This window comes from Rhamphochromis sp. 'chilingali', assembly GCF_963969265.1.
Source record: "Rhamphochromis sp. 'chilingali' genome assembly, chromosome: 4".
Taxonomy (NCBI): domain Eukaryota; kingdom Metazoa; phylum Chordata; class Actinopteri; order Cichliformes; family Cichlidae; genus Rhamphochromis; species Rhamphochromis sp. 'chilingali'.
The window spans coordinates 11013586-11039204 of record NC_137948.1 but is presented as its reverse complement, the minus strand read 5'-3'; the positions used below and the strand labels follow the sequence as shown (position 1 = coordinate 11039204).

Genomic DNA, 25619 nt, shown 5'->3' with positions numbered 1-25619 from the left:
TTCCCACCAAGATGGCTGCTTGATTTCATGTTTTTAAAGTCCTGCAACTAATTTTTTTTGGGCTTCAACCCTCCTGAAAGTTGAGCCCAACTTCCAGCTCTCCTGGAAGTTTCTTGAAATACATTAAAAACTAATTGAGTTGCTAAAGGTATTATTATTACTATGGAGTTCCAATTAAATTTGCTTGTGATGAATATAACCCAAACAAACTCATCATATGCATATATGGAAATTGTCTGTGCTCTCTTTTCTTGCCTGTGCATATTTTTCTGCATGAATGAGGAATCCGGTTTATTGAATTAATGCCCTAGAATGTTATGATATTCCGCAAGCCCACATTTCCTTTACCACAGCTCACTTTACAGCCACACTGACTACATGAAAGTAAAATCCTGAACTCTGAGTAGGAAATGTAGAGATAAAGGAAATGTGCTGTGGAAGAAGCAAAGCACAGATCCAAAATCAAAAAGTTAACGATTGACTTTTGACAGATACAAATTGTTTCAGCTACCTTTAATTCTAATAGCATAGTCAGAAATATGCATCGATGAATCCTCAGTATTCTTTTAAACAACCAGCAGACATGCACATATATAGCACACCCACAAGAGATGGATTCCCTTTTTGTCTTTTCTCACAATCCCTCTAATCCTTCCTGAGGCTCTCACTCACCCCCACCACCACCAATATGATTCACCACCAGTTCCTCCTTATGCACACACACAGTCAGAGTTAAATGTGTCACGTAAGAGAAGACGAATAGTAACACCAAACTCAGACAATTTGTCTTGAAACCCTTGACGCTGTTTTTGATCTGTGGCAGGAATGCAGAGTGAGTCTGGGTCAACATTACAGAGGAGGTGTGGTGGAGAGCGACTCTGTGCAGCATGATCATGTTTTTTCAATTCAGGCAGAACCATGAAAGATGTCATTTTCCAAATGAACCCGTGGAGCTGGATAGCTAGGTAAAAAAAATCATCTGGATCCAAACAAATGAATAGCTGCATAGATATACCTGATGATTATACACTAAGTTGTGTTACTGAATGTTATTTCTCTTTTAGCTCAGTTGATGTCTAATAAGACCTGGGGAAGTATCTGTTCAGTGCTTAAATTCTGTTTAGCAGTGCAGATATTGCATACTGGGTTTTTTGAGCTTTTCATTTAAAAGCAGGTGTCTGCTACAACTGCTGAAAACCAAGTTATAGGACAGAGAGAGAAAATAAACCTAGTAAACTGCTAAAAGCCAGGAGAAGGTCACATTCATCATTCAAAAAAACTGTCAACCTGCATGATCAACTATGTACATTTAACATCATGTGATACATAACATACTAAATGAACCTTGAGTGTTTGGCCATCTGCCTTCACCAAGGTCAGTAGCATCATTTTCAATCACAGAGAGGTTTTAAGTATGTGTCATCCAAGATTTGTGTTCTTCACAGGAATATTCTGTATTTCTAATGATTTAATATTATTTCTTTTTACTATATGATGAAGTACTTTACACGTCCTAAGGCATTAAAATAGAGCTGAAGTAATGTAAGACCTTTTACTTACTGATGTTACAGTTAATACATGCTATCTCCTTGACTGGAGAGCATGAGTTTTAGCGTGCAGTTTAAAGTGTAGGAAGCTCTTGGGGTAGTGCTGTTTCCTTCTCTAAAAATATTACTAACGCAATAGCGTGTGCTATCTATTTTAATTGGTGTGTGATCTTAGCTGCTGCTGAGCTGCAAGGACCTCATTGTATCCAACGGCCAGTGGCAGAAGTCTTGAGATGAATGTTGTTAGAGCCTGACGGCTCGTATGTGCAAAGCACCTCATTCCATCTTGCTAATGTAAAAGGAAATATGACCAAAGAACTGAAACATCTGTCATCCAATCTATTGATCAGGTCCTACAGAGTGTTTGTGGTGAAGATGTTATGGCCTTGCAACTTAAATAATGTGAACTGAGTGGATATATTTTCAAATGGCAAACGGCCATTAAAAATGGTAGACATTTGGAGCTGTGCTAAACCACTGAACTTCAGAAATAAAGCAATAAAGTTATGCTTTGCGTAATTCATTATAATTTCAAACCTGAAATGGAAGAATAAATAAAACAGAGTAAGAAAAAAATTAACAAGAAAAATAAAATGAACACAATTCTTACTGTAAGCAGAACAGCACTGTGCTTTGAAGACAACTTTAATCTGCTTTTCACCATTGGTTTTTGGCTTGCCTTTCTCTTTAGTAACAAAATCTAAAAAGCCTTTTGTGGATGTGCTCACAAAAAGACAAATCCACTGTATCTACAGCTAAACAGACTGGACTTACTGAACGCTAATCCTGATGTTGGTATGTCTAATCAGAACATCTTAAAGCAACACATCACTGACTGTGACTGAGGGAAAAAAAAGGTTCATTATTATCTCAGAGTTATTATACAGTCGGCATCACTGGTTTATGGATTTCTTGTTCATACGAGTAGTCTTAAATGACTTAAATGAACTTTCTTGATTGCGATGGGAATTAAAGTTATTACATAACTATGGGGAGGGTCACAGTGTGTTAGTGAAAGGACTTGTGAGGATGAAAGTTATCAGGAGGGACATATCCCTTACTGCCATTTATTTAGCTGTGACCTGTAATTATTAATCTATAGTTACTGCCTCTTGTTTCTGCTTATTTATTTAATTATTTGTTTTGTTATCTTTCAATAAAGCAAAAACTTGGGCATTAAAGACCTATTGGGTATCTGTACCTGATGCTGAATGTAAGCATTCATGTTTCCTTGTGAATGACACTGAGGGAAAAAGAAAAAAAAATCATTAATGCAATGCAGATGAATGAAAGGTTACATGAAGGCCAAGGTGTTGAAAATAACAAAAACCAGAGAGAAAGCAGTAGAGTTGTGGAACAAAGTCCTGTGGATTGAACCAAAATTGTAAATCTCTATCAAAATGACAGAAAGAAGAAAGAGTAAGAAAAAAGGATCAACTCATGACCCGAAGCAACACCTCATCTGTCAAATATGGTGGTACTTCTGTTACTGAGTGTGTATGGTTTGCTGGTGGAACCTGACATTTATTGATGATTTCAGTACCGGTGGAAGAAACACGAATGCAGTGTGCTCAGACTGAACCAAATGCAACAAAACTCAGTGCATGATATCATCAGTAATGGCTGCAAATATAAGCCCAGTGTAACCAAAGAGGTTTTTTTAGGATGAAGACAAGCAATATCATCAAGTGATCTAGTCAGAAAACATGATTAAATTTATAACAATCAGTAGATAACCATCATTTTACAATCTACTTTTACTGAACCGCTAACCCTGTAGAGCCACAAAGGTTGAGGGATGAATATTTGTGGTGTGGACTGTGTTACCAGATGAGTTACCGAGTGCCAAGTAACATGGAAGAAAAACTTTCATTCTTAGATCGCTTTCATTGTCGCCAGAGTTTCACCGTGACCTTTGAGTTAATATCATTTCCTGCTGTTCCTCCATCTAGACTCAGCCCAGAACCCGCAATCACTTTTCACTGAGCTCTTGACCATGCTGAGATCAAACTGAACCGCAGCTGGCCTTTAAAGCAACATAGTGGTCAGCAAAGTGGGTAATTGTTGTCTCATCCATCCTCAGAGTTCTAAAACTATCATAACGGTCTATAAGCCAAATCACTGCTGAATGAAATCAGGTGATGCATGTGATAAACAGAGGCGAGTAAATAAAAGCAGCACTGGATTTTTATTCCTTTGACAGTTGCATTTAACTTTGTATTAGCTAAAGTTAAAATTTTGCTATGTGTGTTGCCCTCGTTTGTTAGTGAAGTCTCGTTAAGACTCAAGCTTTGCTTTTTAATCTCATGGAGAAAACCAGCGGGTGCTTCATAATGATATGGAGGAAACTTCTCAGTCACAAGGTAGGCCTGCTCAAAAACATCCCCTATTTTATCCTCTTTTGTTTACTCCAATGTTGGACACAACAAAATTAAAATGACTTCTACGGCGTATTCAATAAAATTTCAAATTATGAAATCATATCAGGAAAGTATTTACTGAGGTCATACAGCAAAAGATTCTATATAGATTGACCTCTATTTGAACCAGAGGAGTCAACCTCTCCAGGCCATTAGAAAGAATGCAAGTTTAAGGCAGTCCTGCATTGGCTTCATTTTTCAGTCCCAGAAGCTATGTCCATCTTTTTTCATACTGCCTATGGTTGAATGGAATGTATTTAATGTGTTTGTTGAAAACTGCTGTTCACTAAGTTTCTGCAGCTCTTAAATTAGTGACAATCCTCTGTAGCTTTGTCACCTCTTTCAAAGTCTTTTGCATATGAATAATTTTACTTACTGGTCCAAAGTGAATTGAAATCTTATGAAAACAAAATTCAAAACTGTTCTTCAAATTTTCATTTTTAAAAAAGTGATGCATTTACTGTCACAGAATCTAAATCAGTCCTTTATCCTTAGCTTATTTTCTTTTATGGAAATGAAAGGGAATAGTTACTTTATTCAAGAGCTTTCAGAGCATTTATCTTGGATGATTTCTCACTCAGTCTTTTAATTTTAGTGGATTTTAATATTTGCTAATACTGTGGTTCACAGTATGTTTAGTAGATCTGTCCCATCTATCAGCAGAGCCACACAGCAGATCTTGTTTTATTGGCATTTCTGTTAACTTTGAAACTGTTGATATCTGTATCTCAGGCTATTGCATGTGAGTCTACGCTTCGTGCCACATTCCAGCCACAATCCCTTTCTTGTTTCATTATTCCAGCTGCTTTTACTCTTAAGTTTCTGTGCCTTCAAAAATCTAGCATAGATGCCTCTTACACAATCAGGCAGTATCTCATGACTCTCTTTAACATGTCTTGCTCCATTATAATCAACAACATAGCTCCACTTAAATTCCAGAAAACCAACCCTCCTAGCTGAATGAATCTATCTGTGCACTGTTGATTCTGACTCTTGTACTGTTGATGGATACGCTCGACACCAATTTCCAACTTAGCTTGAAGATAGAACCTTTATTGTCCAAATAGGAAACTGCTCATCATCCTCAGCTTCCAATAACTGTGGCGACCCTCAAGGATCCATTTTAGATGCTTTTTTAATTTTCATTTTATATGCTCCATCTATGTACTCCAGCTTCCTCTTCCTCCCACAGTGCAAAGACATGTAGTTACTGAGATTTGGGTTAATTGGTGGTTCTAAAATGCCCGTAGTTGTGAATGTGAGTGTAAATGTCAGCCTGTTTCTCTGTTAATTCAATTCAATTTTATTTATATAGCGCCAAATCACAACAAAAGTCGCCTCAAGGCGCTTCATAGATACAGAGAAAAACCCAACAATCATATGACCCCCTATGAGCAAGCACTTTGGCGACAGTGGGATGGAAAAACTCCCTTTTAACAGGAAGAAACCTCCGGCAGAACCAGGCTCAGGGAGGGGCGGCCATCTGCTGCGACCGGTTGGGGTGAGAGAAGGAAGACAGGATAAAGACATGCTGTGGAAGAGAGACAGAGGTTAATAACAGATATGATTCAATGCAGAGAGGTCTGTTACAGTTTTTCTCAAATGCTAAAACACATGTCACAAACGTTACCACCAGGTCCCCCAATGTCCAAACACAACACCCTTCTCTAAAGCTACATAAACACAACCACACCTTCCCACTGCAAAACTCAAACTCCCACACCAAGAGAGCAGCTCGAAGCTGTCAAAACTGTAAACACTATACACAGCATTACACACTACAGCAAAACAATTGAAAACACAATGCTCAATTTGTGAGAAGGTTCTTTGTTTCATAACTGCCAATGCATATTTTAGAAACTATACAGTAACGGATCGTCGTAGATCTCTGCAGAGGATTAGGCATTTAGATTTGTGAGTTTCATATGAGTAGTATAAATCTATAGAAAATCCTGCATGTACGTACACTACTGTAACACAACTCAATGCAAAAACAGAATCTATTGCACACAACAGTAATCTTGAAAACATGAACAGGGTGTGAAGTTTTTTTATTTACGTTATTCACACCACACACACACCACAATCACTGTGCGGCATCATGTCGCTGAGCTGTTGCTCGCATCTCGTCCGTAATGATGGTGCGAGGTTGTCTTGCTCTCCCTCCTGGACCTTCTCCTCTCCCATGTTGGCCTTCTCCTCTTCCTCGTTGGTCGCTCCTCTTCCTCCTCTCATTTGAACTCCTCTTCCTCATTGGCCTGCTCCTCTTCTTCCAGGGCCAGCTCTTCTCCCTCCTCTGCATCAAATTCCTCTTCCCCTGACTCTGCCTTCATCCACTGTGTTTGTTTGGAACCTTCAGCATACTGTGCACTCTGAACTTGCTTTTACATGTGGGTACAGCATTAGCAACAAGTGTCTTCAATTTTGAGTCATTGTGTGTAGTGAATGACGCCAGGTGTGTTCCCTGTGTTCAAAGATTGGTGACTGTGGCAAGCATTTTGCATCACATGGGCTTTCATTTGAGGATATGAGCAGAGTTGTTTTGCAACATGTGTTTTAGCAAGGAAAAATGTGTTTAGATTTATGAGTACAGAGGGTTGTGTTTTGTGAATTGTGTCTTCATGTGACATGTGTTTATGGTACTGGAATATGGTGGCTACATTTAGTAAATGTGTTTAGACTACTGGTCATTTGGGTTACAGGATTGGCTTTTGTGTTTTAACATTTGAGAAAAACTGTAATACATAGTGAGTGAGAAAGGTGACTGGAAAGGAAAAACTCAATGCATCATGGGAATCCCCCGGCAGCCTACATCTATTGCAGCATAACTAAGGGAGGATTCAGGGTCACCTGGTCCAGCCCTAACTATATGCTTTAGCAAAAAGGAAAGTTTTAAGCCTAATCTTAAAAGTAGAGATAGTGTCTGTCTCCCGAATCCAAACTGGAAGCTGGTTCCACAGAAGAGGGGCCTGAAAACTGAAGGCTCTCCCTCCCATTCTACTTTTAAATACTCTAGGAACAACAAGTAGGCCTGCAGAGCGAGAGCGAAGCGCTCTAATAGGGTGATATGGTACTACAAGGTGATTAAGATAAGATGGGGCCTGATTATTTAAGACCTTGTATGTGAGGAGCAGGATTTTGAATTCAATTCTGGATTTAACAGGAAGCCAATGAAGGGAAGCCAAAACAGGAGAAATAGGCTCTCTCTTTCTAGTCCCTGTCAGGACTCTTGCTGCAGCATTTTGGATTAGCTGAAGGCTTTTCAGCGAGTTTTTTGGACATCCTGATAATAATGAATTACAGTAGTCCAGCCTGGAAGTAATAAATGCATGAGCTAGTTTTTCAGCGTCACTCTGAGACAGGATATTTCTAATTTTAGAGATGTTGCGCAAATGGAAGAAAGCAGTCTTACATATTTGTTTAATATGTGCGTTGAAGGACATGTCCTGGTCAAAAATGACTCCAAGGTTCCTCACCGCGTTACTGGAGGCCAAGGTAATGCCATCCAGAGTAAGAATCTGGTTAGATACCATATTTCTAAGATTTTCAGGGCCGAGTACAATAACCTCAGTTTTATCTGAATTAAGAAGCAGAAAGTTAGCGGCCATCCAGGTCTTTATGTCTTTAAGACATTCCTGCAGTTTAACTAATTGGTGTGTGTCATCTGGCTTCATGGACAGATAGAGCTGGGTGTCATCAGCATAGCAGTGAAAATGTATGCTATGTCTTCTAATGATACTGCCTAAGGGAAGCATGTATAATGTAAACAGAATTGGTCCTAGCACTGAACCCTGTGGAACTCCATAATTAACCTCAGTGTGTGAAGAGGACTCTCCATTTACATGCACAAACTGGAGTCTATTAGATAGATATGATACAAACCACTGCAGCGCAGTACCTGTAATACCTACAGCATGTTCTAATTGCTCTAATAGGATATTATGGTCGACAGTATCGAATGCTGCACTAAGGTCTAGCAGGACAAGCACAGAGATGAGTCCACTGTCAGAGGCCATAAGAAGATCATTTGTAACCTTCACTAAAGCTGTTTCTGTGCTGTGCTGAGCTCTGAAACCTGACTGAAACTCTTCAAATAAACCATTCCTCTGCAGATGATCTGTTAGCTGTTTGACAACTACTCTTTCAAGGATTTTTGATATGAAAGGAAGGTTGGAGATTGGCCTATAATTAGCTAAGACTGCTGGGTCTAGAGATGGCTTTTTGAGTAAAGGTTTAACTACAGCCAGCTTGTTAGTCCCGTGTCAGGTTGACGACCTGTTCACGGTGTACCCTGCCTCTCGCCCTGTGTAGCTTCCATCAAGTTTCATTGTTGCTAGAAAAATAGATGCTGTACTTTATGTCCTCCAATTGGGGAAATGTTCCTAGAAGGTACATAACACAACAGTATAATAAATTGGACACGAATGAAAAGCCAGAAATACAGAATAAAAATGAGTGAATTGCTAAAAAAATATAAATTGACTGTTTAGAAAGACTCATTTATCATAAGTACCTGCTGTTCCCCAAAGAGAAAAATAAATAATATGACAACAGTTGGACACAGAACAAACCTCGAATCCCTGGATGATGCTGGAAGTACTGAATGCCCTGTACAAAATGTACTTTAGTCAAAATGTTGAATCTTTTTTTTGAACAAATACATTTGTGAGGAACAGTGTTTATTGACTGAGAGCTAATGAAGTGATGGGCCTCCTGAAAATAAATAAGGATTTTTGTCACCACTGTACACACAGATGGCTTACATAGCTGTGGAAAAGTAACACTCTTGAATATGTACGTGAGCAGGTTAAAGATCATAATCACTACTGTGAAGGATGGTATTATTAATGTAAAGGGCACCTAGATTAATTCGTTCGTTAATGATTATGTCCGAATATAATAACTTAACCACATAATTGTGCAAAGGAAGTAGTGATCTAAAGCCTCGGGGTGGGGGTGTTGAGAGGCATTAAACTATGTCCTTGTTCTATTGAGGCCAAATCCCTGAAGATGAAGTTATTTCACAATCACAGCCACTGTTATTTCACAGTGTGAGCCTATGGCACAAGAAAAAGCATCAACACAAAGACTACCCTGTTTGTTTTATGACATAGACTTAATATAGCCCAGTGGGTCTGCAGCTAATTTATTAAATGTCAAAAATAATCATCACAAAAAATACGGCATGACTAACAGCACCTTAATTTTGTTCCAAAATAAAGCTTTACTATAATGTAATAAATACAAAACACCAATTTTAAATTAGTACTTTAATTCCAAAAAACATTTGTTAAAATCTAAATCAGAACTCATCACACTGATCCTCCAGTTTCATTTTTTCACAGTTCATCCTAGGATGAAGATGCAGGGTTACTTGGATGCACACTTGGATGACGCTTCACACGTTTCTATGCTGCCCTCTGCAGGACAGACACTTTAAGGCAACATGACTTTACAAGTTCTGTTAACAGAGCAGGCAAAGCACTTCAGATGCATCATTTCTCTGAACCGAAGTGAAAGTTGTCACAGAACAGTAACTGGGATAAGACATTAACGTTGCTAACCAGAACTTTACTTTTAGAACATGCTTTAACATACAGCATGTGTTTCTAAGCAGCAGGTCAATCATAATGATTTCAAGGGTCATCTCATAAAACAGAGAAGCATCCTGAGACAAACTCTGACATGCATCTAATTAGAGAAAACACTAGGATTAAAGAATGCTACAGCAGTTCTTCACAGGCATCTTTATAGATTTAAAAAGAATTGTAAGATATCAAGTGGTTATTGAAAATTTTACTACAGAAGCTCTGAGAAGCCAGTCAGACAGAAATAAAGAAAAAATCCAGTGATTTTTTAAAAGGGTGGTCTATTTCTTTTTTGTCACTCCTGTGTTAAAGCAACTCATTCTCCTTCCCAAGGCTTCAAATGCAGTCATTTTACACAATACGCACAAAGTGTCCGTTGGCATTGATGTACTGACACACTGATTATGGCATTAGTTGGTGGCTGTCGTTCCCAGCTTGTCACATAAGGATGAACAAACTACTCCTTTCACATCTGAATGTACGTGGTAAGTTTTATTCTTGAATGTAGAGTGTTAATGATGTGAAGGGTCATCTTGTAAAAAGTGTGATCATTCCATAGCAAGTAGTTTTTGATGGTTAGATGTAACCAGTGGGTGATAGCATTTAGAAAAAAAGCAAAAGCTTAGAAATGTATTTTCTTTTGAAATGTGAAGAAGGAAGTGGAAGACACCGAGCTCTGAAATGTGGCACGAACTGCAGTCTCCTGGGTGACAAACTCGTGACTTCTTTCACATCCCCTTTAACCTCAGAAAGCGTATTTTGTCGCCCTTTAAAAGAGGACCCATTATGTCTCAGCACCTAATAATGCCTCAGCCAGTGCATCAAGGGACAGATGCCAAAAGGACACTTTATGGGTATCTCTGCAGCACTAGCAGTAGTGCTTTATCTGACACCTGTGAATGAGAATGTATTGATTTATGACTTAAGAACAGGCAGGAAAAAAAAAAAAAAAATGATATTCTATATTTAATATTATTCATATGGGAGAACAGATGAAAGAAAACAGACTGTGTTAGAAGGTAAAACTGTTTTGGGGTTTTTGGGTTGTTTTTTTGTTTTTTTTAATCTGCCCCAAATTCACAATGTGTTTGTACAGTACGATTTTTGGTCAAGAGGTTGTCCCTGTGTTTTGAATGGAATATAAACTCTTATGTGAGAATGAGTGCAAAGAACAGTAACACTGATGACTGTATCAGATAAGAAAAGGTGGTGATTTAGACCCATTTTACTTCACGTTAAACCCAACAAACCCCTAACGAGCTATGATGCATTTCTATCCAAAGGAAATTCATAAAAGTAATGTTAGAAATGTGCCAACACACAATGTAAGTGCCTCGTGTTTATACTAAATGCTGAAATTAACATGAGGGCCTTTAGTTTTATTTATAACATGGAATAGAGATACCTCTAGTGGCCAAAATTAGTACTGCAAAACACTTTTCCCCCAGTAAAATAACAAATTAAGAAAGATTACTCTGGCAAAAGAAATTCCAATTAGTCAAATACAGGAGAGTTAAGACTTTAGATAATGTGCAAAGCCCTCAATTTGCCACGAGGGCTTCTGCACAAAACAGCCTCTATCTTCATTAGGATTTTAACAGCCTCGTCCTCTGGTTCACACTTTCTCCACTAATTTCCTTCTCACTTAGAAAATGCAGCATTAGCAAGACTGGTCCTTATCTTCTCTTGATCTGAGAGTGAAATGCTAACAGAGGAACCAAGTAAAATACAAAATATCTGGTAAACGATAATGTAACTTTAACCTGCGAAAAGTCGATTTCCAGTTCTAAAATATAAATTAATCAACAAGGAAGATAACAAATAAATCAGTACCAAGAGTACAGCCCACATGGTTAACGTTGGTTGGAATGGTTATCATGGAATTACGTAACAGCTTGTTTAGTCATGCTTCAGTAATGGCTTTGGTATTTACTGTTACTGTCTATCAGAGTCACACTGAGGACAAGGCCGTGCTGGGTTTGTTTTTAAGCTTCATAAGTAGATTTTACAATTCTATAAATCCTAAACATGTCTTGGTATAATATGATAACAATCAATGGTTAGAAAAGGACTTATTTAAGCAACAATTCTTAATTCAATTATTACAATCACGTACCCATCTGTAGCTAAAATGATCATGGATATCCATTAATTTTATTATCTGTCATTCTAATAACCCATTACAGACCTTTTTGATTAAATCATTTCTAACTAATATCATATCATTAGTATTTATGGATAATCAGAAGAGGATTAGCTCCTTACTGGAAGTTGGTGCTCCAAATAAAAAAAACAATTTAACTACTAGCTGTAATGTAGAGGTAGAGCTAAAGGAGAGGGAAAGCATACACAAGCCATAACAAACTGTGTGTGTCTTCCTTCCTTCCCTTCTTTCCTTTGATGAACAGCAGAGTGACTGTGGGTGTAGTGATAGGCAGTAAGGGTGGCTTAAGAGCGGCTGGTCAGAGGGCAATCAGGAGATGATACGAATGCCAAAGTGTTTCTTGAGCTGCTCAAGGAAGATGAAGGTGAGCACTGTGTGGGGAATCAAGCGGATTCCTGCAGGAACAAGTCCCTGTAAACAAAAGTTACCAAGAGATTACTATTTGCAAGTTTCCTCTAACAAATCTATTCAATTAGAGCTCCTACATGAGATTAGGCAATAAACTAAACAATGCTTTTAATATTTTATTTATTATTTTTGTAAGGGTATTTCTTTTTTCTTATTTTAATTTCATGGAGGTCACAGGTACAGATGAGGCTGTAGATGAAAAATAGCTTCTTGGTGATCTCAGTCATTTGCAGCAATCTTTATTCATCTTTGCTGCCCTGTTGAATAAACTAATACATAAAAATGTTGCAGTTTGTGTTTATGCACAATGCCAACGTCATCAACAATTATCCCCAGCAACAACAAGAATAAGCAGTACTGTAAAAGATTATCTGCCCCCGCATCCACCAGATCTCAGCAACATAATCAATACAAGGCCCTGAAATGATGAAATCCATGGAAGTACAGCAAGTAGAAACCTGAAAGTCTGTCATGTCTCTATATCCTCTGGTAGCAGCCATTGTTAACCTCAGCTGCTGTAGGTCAGTGGTTCCCAAACTGTGGCATGCGTACCACCGGTTGTACATGGGCTCCCTCTAGTGGTACGCGGGAAGTATCCCCCCAAAAAATAAGATTAAATAATATGCCATGTTCTGACTGAGGGATTTCTGAAAAATTTAAAACGTAGACATTTCTGAGGTTGATAAAGTTTATTTCAGGTCATACAACCACCTCTAAAATGTTTGTTTTAAAAGAGAGTAAAATAACTGAAGTGATACATTTAGGTTTTAAATGTATTTTGTTTTGTGTGTCTTTTACCTTGTAAAATGCGAGTGGACCCAGTTTGGCTGTTTCTCGTAAGCAATGCATCACCCCCTGAAGACAGAGACATTAATTAAAACTGAATACCAGCAAATACCAGGATTAAGGGATGAAAGTATGAGAAATGAAAAAGTGATAATGAATGATCCACTCACTGTATACTCTCCTTTTGAATTCATCAGCCTCGTCTTCAGTACGTCTAGAGGCTGACACAGGAATGTAGCACAGCCTCCCTGCAAATGATGTAGATGCAGTTCATATGAGTGAAGATCAATCAACAAAAATGTGAGTGCAAAATGTCTGTGTGATCAGTTATCAAGATCGTGGTAGTCTTGAGAGCTTGGAAAAGGAAGCCACTGAACTCTAACTTGGTGAAGACACTTCACTTCTTGGATGAAGACATTTTGCATCTTAAGATAAAGGTTCGTTCAGTTTTAAAAACTGACAAAGTCCACTTACTTATTAAAGCTCTCAAGACTTTATACCAACTGAATTAGACTAAAATAAAACCAGATACTTACCGCAATGAAGCTGGAAAGAAAGTGTGTGAATATGTTATCTCCCATCATGCCTGTTCCTAACACCAGCTGCTTGGCTTGGTCATAACATGCCAACTACAGAAGAAGAAAATAAGAGGAAGAAAATGAGTGTTAGTGTAAAAAGAAATAATGTGCCCTTTCTGAATTTCCTACCACTTTCGAATTAAATAGTTGGCTGCAATTTGGATTATTTAAAACACTGTTTGCCCAAAAGATAGTGACATCCTAGAATTTAGTTTTACAAAAAACAAACAAACAAGTCCAAAATACAGTCAAAAATGTACATTTTGAGTTTGGCTCCTCCTAGTGGTAGTACAGGAAAAAAAGACGATGTCAACAGGTGGGAGTGTTGAGTAAAAATATTAAGACAGCTGGCTGTAACAGTTACACAGCGATCAGTCATGCTTGGAGAATGCAATGTAACAAGCACTGCATGTTGTCAAAATATTCTTGCTTTCTTCTTACACTCTATACAACAGAAATGCTGCTTGATGCTTTGCTGCTGCAGACCTTCAATGATCTGTCTCGAACATAAAATGTACTTTATACTCATTTTCTGACTTACAGTTTACATTTTTCTGATTACACTTTTAGAATAATTAGACGTGAGCAGTTAGAACAGCGCTACATTGCTTTTTGAATGTTATTTAAGTGAGAGTTACAAACCTTTTCAGCCAGAAAAGAACAAATGGGGTCCACTGTATGACGAAATATCCTTTTTACCTTGTTACTTTTAATTAAAATCATTCAGAAATGTCTATGGTTGTGCTACTCTGACATTAGAATGCATGCAAATTGCTGGACAAAATTATTTCAAGTATCTAAACAACTATCAAACTTTTCATAGTTACCGATTTTGATTATTCCAACAATTTAAGTCATGTCTGAATAATTCATTTAAAATTTTTGATCAATTAAGCACCAATCTTAACAGTTTTTTTAGTCCCTTGACTGTGAAAGAATATTAATTAAATGCAGTGAAAATACATTTAAACTGAATTTCACATAATAGACTCTTCAGATCACGAATCGACTGAATGATTTTAAATACAAATAATGTCGTCTATCAGGAAATAAGAATATCACATCAATAACCCACCAATATTAAAATAAAAATTAAAATAGATGCAAATCGCCCATCATTGACCTGAGAACTATTAAGGTCTCTAACATTTTCAGACATTGTGATAATTGTTTAAAATTGGTATTGTTAAAAAAAAATACAGACAATGTTTCCTGATAGGAAATTGTAGCCTGCGAGCACATTTGTACTACCGTAACTTGCCTGTCCCACAGTAACCATTGCTCCTCTGCTGGAGGCCATGGAGGCTCCTGAAAAGAGTTTCCTGATGCCCTCTGCATGACAGGATAGAAATCAGAAGTCACACGTGATACCCGTGAGAGCTAAACATGAAGCTATAGTATATCCTATTTGGTATTTACCTTCTCTGAAGACTCTAAAAAGTCCATCAATGGCATGTTTGTAGCTGGAGGAAAAAAAAAAAAAAAAGCATTAAATTAATAAAAAAAACATTCAAGCCGAACTTTTTAGACTAAGAATTACAACACTCACTTTCTCCTCAGTTCTGGTGGTAGTTTCATGTCATTCTGCATCCTAGGGACAAGCACATTTCATATATTCTGATTTCAATAACTAGTGATTGCAGTAATTTGGATACAGAACTGTAACTGTATGTTACCTGACATTCACCATGTCTGCAGGGGTCCCAACAAACCCACCAGTGAAACCTGTTGGCAGAGAAACCTTGTTGGAATGCGTGTTTGTGAAAGCCCGAGTTATAGAAAAAAGTAACAAAATATTTATGTGTGTGTGTGTGTGTGTGTGTGTGTGTGTGTGTGTGTGTGTGTGTGTGTGTGTGTTTTAACTCCATTAAACTTATAAACAGTTGGGTCCTTAGGTAACTGACCACTGACCCAAACTGTAAAAGCAGTTTTCTTCTGTTTCTCAGCGATTTCAAACAATAAAAGCTTTTCTCCTAATACATGTTCCAACCTCCAAAGGCTCCCAGCAGGACCTTCTGGTAAAAAGGCATGGGGCCCTGGTTCGTGCTGCCCATCATGTCCCTCACTGTTTCATAGATGGCAAATCTGGTGAGGGAATATGACATCTGACAAGAGAAAGAAAACAAAGAAAAAGACAAGAAGAGAAAGAATTCTTTATTTAATTATTGAAAATTTTGTATTCTGGTTCTTTCCCCCCTTTTTCTTTTCTGTTTTCTTTTGTAAATCGACTAGTACGTACGTACGGACGGACAGACCTACCTACCTAAAGCAAAGCAGTTTTAAAAGCAGCCTTTACATTAGTGAACTTTCATAAATTCTTCATTTATTATGTCCCAAGTAAAATAGTTCAAACCTTTAGTTTGTTTTGTTTTTTTCATTTTCAGGATTCACATAGGACTGATATCAGGCGAGTCAATCAGTAATCACATGGTCAGACCACCATTTAAGAGTTTTGACAGTACAGAGAGGTGCTAAGACCTGTGGGAAAATGATACTGACATCTCCATGAAGTTTGGCAACAGAAGGAAGCATGAAGTCCTCTAAAGTCCTTCTGCTGATAAAACCACGAGCAACACCAGCAGATGACATGGCACCCCAAACCACCACAGACTGCAGAAACTACACACTGGACTTCAAACACTTTAGATTCTGTCCCTCTGCACTTTCTCCAGACTGTATGACCTTGACATAAAACAAGGAAATAAAATGAAAATCACTTTCATCTAAAGAGGACTTTGGACCGTTAAACCGAAATCCAGCTCTTTTTTCTTTATCCCAAGTAAGATGTTTTTGACACTGTCTCTGGTTCAGGATGAACTGTAGCTCCATTCCTGAAGATGTTTGTTCGTGGTGGCCCTTGATGCATTGACACCAGACTCAGTCCACTCCTTCTGAAGCTTTTCCAAGTTCCTGAAATTACTTTTCCTGGCAATCCTCTCACGGTTGTGGTCATTCAGGCTGCTTGTTGACGTTTTGATACCACACTTTCCCCTTCTAGTCAACTTTCTATTGATCAATGCATCGACACAGCATTCTGCAGCCAGGCTTTGTCACCTTTGTCAACTGAACAACTCTCAAGTCAGCAGGTTTCCCATGACTGTGGCTGAATGTGATAGAGTGCACAGTACTACTACTGTTTAAATTTACACAAACTCTAAATAAAATACGCTAATAATTTGAGATAATTTGGATTTCTGATTTTTATGAGCCTCTATCCATAATAATTAAAGTTAAAACAAAAATATTTGAAATATTTCTCTTTATTTGTAATGGATACAGATATTATAGTTTATTTTACTTACATAAAACATTTTCAAAATTGTCTTGAACTTCATAATTACTAATTCATTTAAACATTTGGGTGTATTTGGTATGGCTTAGGTGCGTGCGCCTTTAATTACAGGGTGGTTGAGAGGAGAGTTTAGTTCACTTACGGTCTGACAGGATCAAACTTGAACAACCCTTTATTGACAACTCTTCGTTCTCACCGCGGTCACACCTCTGCAACATTTATAGACTTGCAATTCACCAGTGACGTATTTGATCATATCCTGCTGCAATAAACCAGTTATTTTATTCATCAACCACAGTTAACTTCACATAATAGTCAGCACTACAGTGTAGTAAGTTCAAATAGTAACATTTTTAATCTCAGTACTATGCATGTGCTACAGGTACCAAATTACATGCTTAAAGTAAATGTCTCACTCTGTTTTAGTGAGAGAAACAACCAATGAAGAAAACAACACACACAAACACACAGAATCCTATGGTATGCACACAGGCACCCATACCTGTCTACATAGTGAAGCAGATAGACCACTGTATAGAGCCAGGACTCCGTCGTTCTTCACCACATGAACAGCCATTCCAATCATCCTCTTCTTTACCTCCTGCTGCGTCTGTAAGTGTACCTGGACAGACAGTCATGAAGATCACACAGTAAATACACAGCAAATAATGAAGAAACTGATATAATGTGTGTCTATTGTGGCTGATACAGCAACCTCACGAACTTTTAGTTTTACAGAACAACTTGTACCACAAGGGGTGACTCTGTATAATCTGAATTCTCTGGTATTAGTAAAGCTCTAAAACACTCACCAAGCTCTGATGAGACAGTCGTAAGAGGAGGATAAGTCATGATAATACGTGCAATTTAGGCAATCATAAAGAAGTTTTCCAAATGTGTTACCAAGATATACTTGTTTTATTTTTCTTATCAGAGAAGGTCAATGGTCCAAAATGTGGCTTTAATCCTATGTTATTACCAAGATTACACCATGAAGGTCACTGAGCCTTCAAATGAAACTGTTGTCAGTGTCTACTGCAGTAAAATAGATGTATAAATAGTTATGATTCCTTGAGTCGCTTTTTTGTTTAATCACCATCCTGCTGGTTTACACTGACAGACTGTTTTTAAGCACAGTTCAATTCAAATGGGAAATTTAATATTCATTTCCTAGTTTTACTTTGGAGCTCTCAGTATCTCGTTTATCACAGCTTTTCAAAGTATCAGCAGTGACATGGAGAACTACTGACAGTCTGTACTGAATTCTGTTGGGTTGGGCTTAGGACTCTCTGTAAGACAGCCAAGTTCTTCCACCCCAAACTCTCTAATCCATGTCTTTGTGGACCTTGCTTTGTGCACTGGTGCGCAGTCATGTCTTGCTGTTCTAAACTCTCCCACAAAGTTGGGAGCATGAAATTCTCAAAATTGTCTCTTTATGGTGAAGCATTAACAATTTCTTTCACTGGAACTAAAGGGCCGAGCTCCACTCCTGAAAGGCAACCTCACACAATAATCCCCCTTCCGCCAAACTTTATACTTGACACAATGCAGTCAGACAAATACCGTTCTCCTAGCAGTAGCCAAACCCAGAGTTGTCCATCAGATTGCCAGATGGAGAAGAACGATTAGTCTCTCTCGAGAAAATATCTCCATTGCTCTAGAGTCCATTGGCAGCATGCTTTACATCACTCCATTCCATGCTGCTCGGCCAGGGAAACCCATTCCACAAAGCTCTCTACGCACTGTTCTTGAGCTAATCTGAGGGCCACATGAAGTTTGGAGGTCTGTAGCTATCGACTCTACAGAAAATGACAAACCTCTGTATACTATGCATCTCAGTATCCATTGATCTGGCTCTGTGATTTTATGTGACCTACCACTTTGTGGCCTGAGTTGGTGCAATTCCAAATAGCTTCCACTTTCTTACAATACCACTAAAAGTTGAACATGAAATATTTATTTTTTGACTGGACTTGTTCCACAGGTGGCAGCTTATCACTGTATCACCCTGGAAGTCTCTGAGCTCCTGAGAGCAACCCATTCTTTCACAACCGTTTGTAGAAGCAGTTTGCCTGACTAGGTGCTTGATTTTATACACCTGTGACCATGGAAGTGATTGGAACACCTGAATTCAATGACTTGTAAGTGAAAACTTTTGGTGTAGTATTGGGGTGTTAACTGCACAAGCACTACCCCGGCTTAAGCTGAGTTAAACTGGACTCGACAACATTTTGCATGTTTCTGGAATCTTATTTTTATTATTTTAAGCATGGCTGCACTTGAGGAACTTTTCCATTCTGTTCCTTGTTTATGCCAACACTGCTGTACGTGCTTTGTCCTCAGTGGTTACTATACTTAAGCTATCAGTGAACCAACACGCATTCACAAGCCAAGAAACACTTGTGCACACTCATCGTGTTGAAATATTACACCAGGATGAGGTGATAAGAGTCTGGCTAAATTATTGTCTTTTTAGGTGAGGTCAGAAAAATCTTGTTTAGCAACTCTCCAGTACAGGTTCAGAAAACAAAAAACAGTTTATCTGATGGTGTAATAGATCTCCTGATTAACACACATACAAAAAAAGTATGCTGATAGGGCATGACCAGGCAGTTTTCTTATTTGACGTGGGTTTGGTGATACACGTCATTCCTAAATGCAGATGTCCTGCTGTTAACGTTTATGGAAATGTGGTTTGTTGGTATGCGTTGGCTTTGTAAGTTGCAAAGTCGCAAACTGCCTTAATGTTGGGTTACAAACTACAGAATAAACCCCCAGTTCTTTTGTGTATGATATGCACTAATTATAAGCGTATCCTTTCTTTTCTTTATCCAATGACAGCTCCCTACAAAACCTATAAAGTTGTTATTATGGTATTTAACTCGTGGGGGAATGAAGGTTATTACAGAGGAGTAAAGATGACATATTTAGGCTGCAGTGGAACACCGCTCAATGCTCTGAACAACAGACTGAATACTTTAAATCTGTTTTTATGCTAAAAGATAGCAAGACAAGCAGTGACAAGCAAACATGGAATGCGACTCACTTCAACCGTATATCAAAAGTAAACAGATTCAGTGAAATTCACTTTTGTTAAGTAAACAAACAATTCTCCCACATGGGATCCAATTCACTCTGACACAAAGAATAACAATGGAGCAAAACAGCATCACCATTAGCTTTCAGAACACACGCTTTCATTTCCACAACAAGGAAATAAGCTCCAATTACTTGCCCTCAGTTTATGGAAATAACCACAGTACTGTATACAACACAATAAAAACTTGCACAGTCACTCTATTGTCTCACAGTGAAATCACTTTGTTGTTCACTAATGTAGACTATCATGTTAGACAAGAATAGCTTGTCAGTAATAAATCTCAAAATCACCTTAAACTAACTAAAATCAGGTTACTAACAAAAACCCCACGGGGGACAAATGTTGACTACTTTTTTATCATTTCCCGAAAACTAGTCCTTGAGGCAACTTTTGTTTTGGTTTAGCACTATATAAATACAATTGAACTGAACTGAACAGAAGCATCTATAATTTATGTTTTAAATAATACTTTTAGAGGTCAAAGGTTCATCACTGTCATGAAAGGTGCCTTGATTTTTCCTCTGCCATAAACTTGTATTTTAATCTTTCCCATAATTTGTGTGCCAACTACGAAGATGAAGCTACACTTCAAAAACATCTCCAACCAGTTCACAAGCTAACACACATAGAGCACTTCATGGCATTTTTTGCAGTGGGGTAATTGCAAGCCTTAACTACATAATTACACACCACAGGACTTCCTGAGGACCAGTTGGCCTTATTAGGCTCACATGCTGCTTTTTTCTGTGCAATCAAAAGGGAGTAACATAAGAAAGAATTTGAGTAATCTGTTAGAGATGTACAAATTTACTTCTCCATGCAGCAATGTGACGAAATCAACAAGAGTGAACAAGCATGTCCCTGCAAACACTCACAGATCTGCATTCTCCACCAAGGAGAGTATGTGGCAAAAGTTTTTTTTTTTTTTTATTTCTCAGTGTGATTTAAATTGCACTTAATCTATTGATATCCGAACATACATTCTCTTCCATTTATCCATTTCACACTTGGGGCAGCTGGAGCCTAACTCAGCTACCATAAAGCGAGAGGCGGGAGTATCCCCTGGACTTAATGCCACCCTGTCGTAACACCACTTTTTTATATTTTTACTCAAGTAATCAACATGTTTTGCTAATTAGACCTGTATATCCTAGACTGGAAGTCTAGTCCCAACTTATCTTAATTCATAAGTCATATATGTGTCATGAGTGGGCCTGAACAATAACGCCACTCTTCTAAAATTTGTCATAAAAATAAAAAGTATAATTTATCCATTTACAAAACAATTAGCAGCCTGAGATAAATACAATTTCCAAAATATATTTCAGTTTTCCACATTTAATGAGACTACTGTCACTGCACAATGCTTACAGTTTACAGATGACAGGAACAAAAATCTTCACATGTAGTTTTTGTAGCTAATCAATAGTACGTTTTTATTTTATTTTAATCAAGCTTTTTAAATATTGTAATACTTGAATTTTCATCCCATTTTTACTCCTGTAATTAAGCCCAACATCTCCGCCGAAGGGTTAGCAGTACATTTAAATGAAACATTGGGGTAATCGATGCCTTCACTGCAGGTTTCACACTTTAAAGACTCGTTCGATGGGGCAAGCAATCCGACGGCCCAGTTCGGGCTCCCAAACCGGATGTTTAACACATCTGTCTTCGACCATGGTACCTCGAAGTCTGTCTGTCTTTAATAAAGGCTGAAGGTGTGCAGCTTTTGAAAGCACAGAATGATATCTGAAAACCACTCTGTGATGAGCTATTCGCGAATAACTAATATGTCATGTTCCCCAGTACTGCCTCTGGGAACAGCTGTACCCATGTGTCAAGGCCTGCACACGCGGCGGAAGGTTACTGTGCCCCTTACGCCGCTCACCTTAAGGAGATCCAGAGGATGCGTGCAGCAGGCGGCTCCACATGATGCCAGCCCACCGAAATACCACCGCGACATTCGTTTTTCAGTCATGCTACCAGGCTCTGCTTGTCCCGTGCAGATACAGCGGTTACTTCCTTCCTGTCAGTCCGACTCGACACGCTGTCCGGCTGCTAGGGTGGCTTCGTGGCCTGCTGGGAACAGCTGCTGTATCTCTGGTGGTCTAGAGGACACGGATAACCTCGTTAATCTTCAAACATTGCGATAAGGGCCTGCGCTAAGGACCGGGGACTTTGGCAGCATCGCGCACACTCGCGCCACATCTCTTCTGTGTTTTGGTCTCGAGCTGAAGCGTAATAGGAATCAGTAGTTCTCAAGAGAAGAGGAGCACAGCCAATTGTCAGTGAGGACGGCGGATCTGCCTACTGTCCCCGAGGGTCGAGATCCAAAGGTCGACAGCGGTATGAGAACGCTACAGCCCCCGACACAGCAAAAACTCACATAGCCCACTTTTGCATCTATGAACTGTCACGCTTTTTAAAGCGACAGGCGTCCTCTGCGCAGCTGCAAACAAGACGAAGTGTCGCACTGTCCCTTTAAGAAGACAACTGTCGACATTCTCACTCAAGCGGTAACGAGCCATGAAAAAAAAAAAGAGTTTGGTGATGGATACTGTTCATATAAGACAACGTTTTATCACGCGAGACCACTTCAGGTGATTAAAAAGTGTAATTTAGTCATGCAGGAGGGGGTAGCATGTCCAAACACGTGTCTCTGAATGGTTGTTTGGTGTTTGTTTGTTTTTCAGACAATTAAATATTAATATTTAGAGAAAGAATACGCTTAAAGGACTGTAAAATAAACGAAATATAAGTGAGGCGTAGTGTGGGTAATAGCAGGCCTTAACATAAATATTTAATCCCTAGACAGATAAATATTACCTTTGGTTACTTCACCCGTTGCCTACTGATGGTGGTCAGAGGGCTCGGTGGCGCCAGTGTCCGGCAGCCTCACCTCTGTCAGTGCGCCCCAGGGTGGCTGTGGCTACAATGTAGCTGCCATCACCAGTGTGTGAATGTGTGTGTGAATGGGTGGATGACTGGATATGTAAAGCGCTTTGGGGTCCTTAGGGACTAGTAAAGCGCTATATAAATACAGGCCATTTGGTTTTGTTAATTATTCCCATATATTCATATATTGAACATGAACATGATTTTTTAAAACATAATCTCCATTTCAGAATATATTTGTTTGTACAGGCACAGGAAAGAGCTTTGACAGTATGACAGTGACAGGGGATTTCTTTAAATCACCCTGTAATTCTTCAGCTAAGACACCTGAGTTAGAAAACACAGAGACTGCAGTCATTTTTACACGCGTGGGCAGCAGCAAACGCACCCTGCAACTGCACACTGCTGCCTGCGTTCCTTTATTTTATACATGTCTGTGTGTGTGTGTGTGTGTGTGTGTGTGTGTGTGTGTGTGTGTGTGTACAAAAATAACAACGTCACTCAGAATCAGCACACACTTAAGATTATAGTTTCACTTCTATAAAAAACATGCTCTGCAGACCTGTAGTTTCCTGTCTACACTTACCTACACTGTACAGAGTGTACTAAAAGCAACGGGTTATTTCCCTTTTCTACATCTGTTCTCAAAAAGAGGAAATGGTTCAGTAGCTGAAAGAGTTCATCAAAAATTATTAGGTGAAAAAGTCACATAGACATTTAGATTGCTTAAACAACAGAAAAACACATTTCATGAAGCTGATCAAATTATATAAAAACAAAAATCTCTTGACAGACAGGGTTGTACATGCTTTGAGTCCATAACAGTCCATAACATAGAAAGACAACCACACATGCTACATGCTATTTAATGACTAATTGTAAAGATTTCCTTGCATTTAGCGTGTTGTTGTCAAATTCACTGGTGAGAACACTCTTAATGAATTACCTGTGGAGAGGTAATCATGACTGAGGCCACTCTAGCTTTGCAGCTTGATGTTTAACTTTTTATGCTGAGGCTCCAGAGCTGACCCCGAGTTCAGCAGAGAACTTATTCTTCTAGTCTCAAGAGAAAAGACGCTTAAGAAAGGTGTGAAAAAAGTTGACTAGAATTCAGGTAGTTTTCAGTTTTAAAATGACATTTTTTATGTTTACATTTCACCTTAACTGAATTTGACATGTAGATTGCTTAGTGATCAATAAAAAGAGCACATCTCATGAAGCTGATCACATTATATACAATTTTTCCTCTGACAAATTGTACCATATTGCAGCTGAGGGTGCTTGGAAATAATTAGACTGTGAATTATGTTGTGTCAAAACAAAAGCGATAAGGGTGACTGAAAATAAACTCACTGTTTGTTCCATTCCAAAAAGAAGAACTCCTCATCAATATATTGCCCAATTGCACAAAAGAGGCCTACCTTTAAAAAAAACTTTTTAACAAAAGTTCAATATGTTGCTGTGAGGGCAGCATAAAGGAAACACTACATAGAGACACATCTTCTCGGGTGATGTGTGCTTTGTTTCTTTCTGATGTAAAACTAAACAATGATCACATAACACATAATGACACCTAAACCGGTCCCAAAAGTAATATATAAAGGTTGTTGTTGGAATAGTGCATTGTTTCCTTACAGTTTACTTGTGCCCCCTTGTGTTTTTTGGGTGCTATTACTACTCAAAGTGCTTTAAGATCCAGCAGCATTTCATTCTTCTCTTACTCATACTCTGTATGGTTAAAACACACACACACACACACACACACACACACACACACACACACACACACACACACACACACACACACACACACACACACACACACACACACACGGTAGAACAAACATGCAGTAAATGGGAAATGGTTAACAAGAACAATGTGAGCCGAATGCTTAAATGATAATCTAGATTCTGCATAACGTTCAAGTTCAGACTGAAAAGACCTCAAAGGACAAATTTTGTTCTGTGTTCATAATCGGTGACATGTGAGGTAATCATTAACATATCATTGCAGCTGTCCTTCAGCGAGAATGTGTGTTGCTCTTGAGGCCATTTTTTTAAAGCAAACCCAGCTTGGATTTTTTTTTATTAGATTAGGAAATGTTCAATGTGTGGTAAAGTCTTGACAATAAAGAGCACTGGGAATAGAATTTTGTGAACATCTTTTTCTGGGATGGTTACATTCAATACATGTTTACTCAGTTTCATTAGACATCAAATATGAACAGGACAACCAGCTGTTGTGATGGCAAACACATTTATTGTTGTGCATAGGTCATTACAATCCAAATAAAATAATTAATTAAAAACAATAGGAATAAAACAATTCTTAGTAAAGTATATTGTATTATATTCATTGCATTTGCTGACTTGACAGAAAAAAATGCAGTATTAAAACACAATCAGAAAAAACACAAGTAAAAATGTATTTGTTTTATTACACTAAAATAGAAAAACTGTGTTTACTGGAAATAACATTTAGATCAATAATTATTACTAGTGGAAAAAGTCCCAACTGTCATCAAGCTATAAAATGTATATCTAATAATAGCAGACTAAAATGAAATTTAACAATTTCTTTGTGTGTGTTAAAAGTAAATGGCATTGCTCCAACTGCCCACACATATTTTCAGTGCAAACACCAGCTCACACAGCTACAATATGCACACTGGTCTTCTGTACACAGACAGCCCCCACACACACGCACAAACACAAGCAGAGGCTGATTGGAATCTGACAAATGTAAGTCACATGCATTAGTAAACATCTGCAATCCACCCACAACTCATTTCACTTTCTACTCTTTTAAAAAGCCCTTCTATCCATTTCCTTAGCAGCTTG

General features: G+C 38.3%; 1 protein-coding gene across 1 annotated transcript; it reads right to left on the bottom strand.

Annotated features, from left to right (window-relative positions):
* Positions 1-9222: 9222 nt before the first annotated feature.
* On the bottom strand, positions 9223-22314 carry slc25a10b (solute carrier family 25 member 10b). Its single transcript, XM_080880685.1, has 11 exons — positions 21772-22314; positions 17286-17405; positions 15482-15596; positions 15168-15216; positions 15041-15082; positions 14911-14954; positions 14753-14823; positions 13450-13542; positions 13084-13161; positions 12926-12982; positions 9223-12130 (listed from the first exon to the last, which is right to left on the bottom strand). The coding sequence occupies exons 1-11, from the start codon at positions 21859-21861 to the stop codon at positions 12029-12031; spliced, it is 861 nt and encodes a 286-aa protein (XP_080736811.1). The 5' UTR covers positions 21862-22314; the 3' UTR covers positions 9223-12028.
* Positions 22315-25619: the final 3305 nt, after the last annotated feature.

Excerpts from the sequence above, each read along its gene's own strand:
- slc25a10b (XM_080880685.1), bottom strand. The coding sequence starts at position 21,861 with ATGACTGAAAAACGAATGTCGCGGTGGTATTTCGGTGGGCTGGCATCA. Across the intron at positions 14,955-15,040 it reads CCACCAGAACTGAGGAGAAA|CTACAAACATGCCATTGATG; the intron begins GTGAGTGTTGTA and ends TTTTTCCTCCAG. Across the intron at positions 12,983-13,083 it reads ATTCAAAAGGAGAGTATACA|GGGGTGATGCATTGCTTACG; the intron begins GTGAGTGGATCA and ends CTCTGTCTTCAG.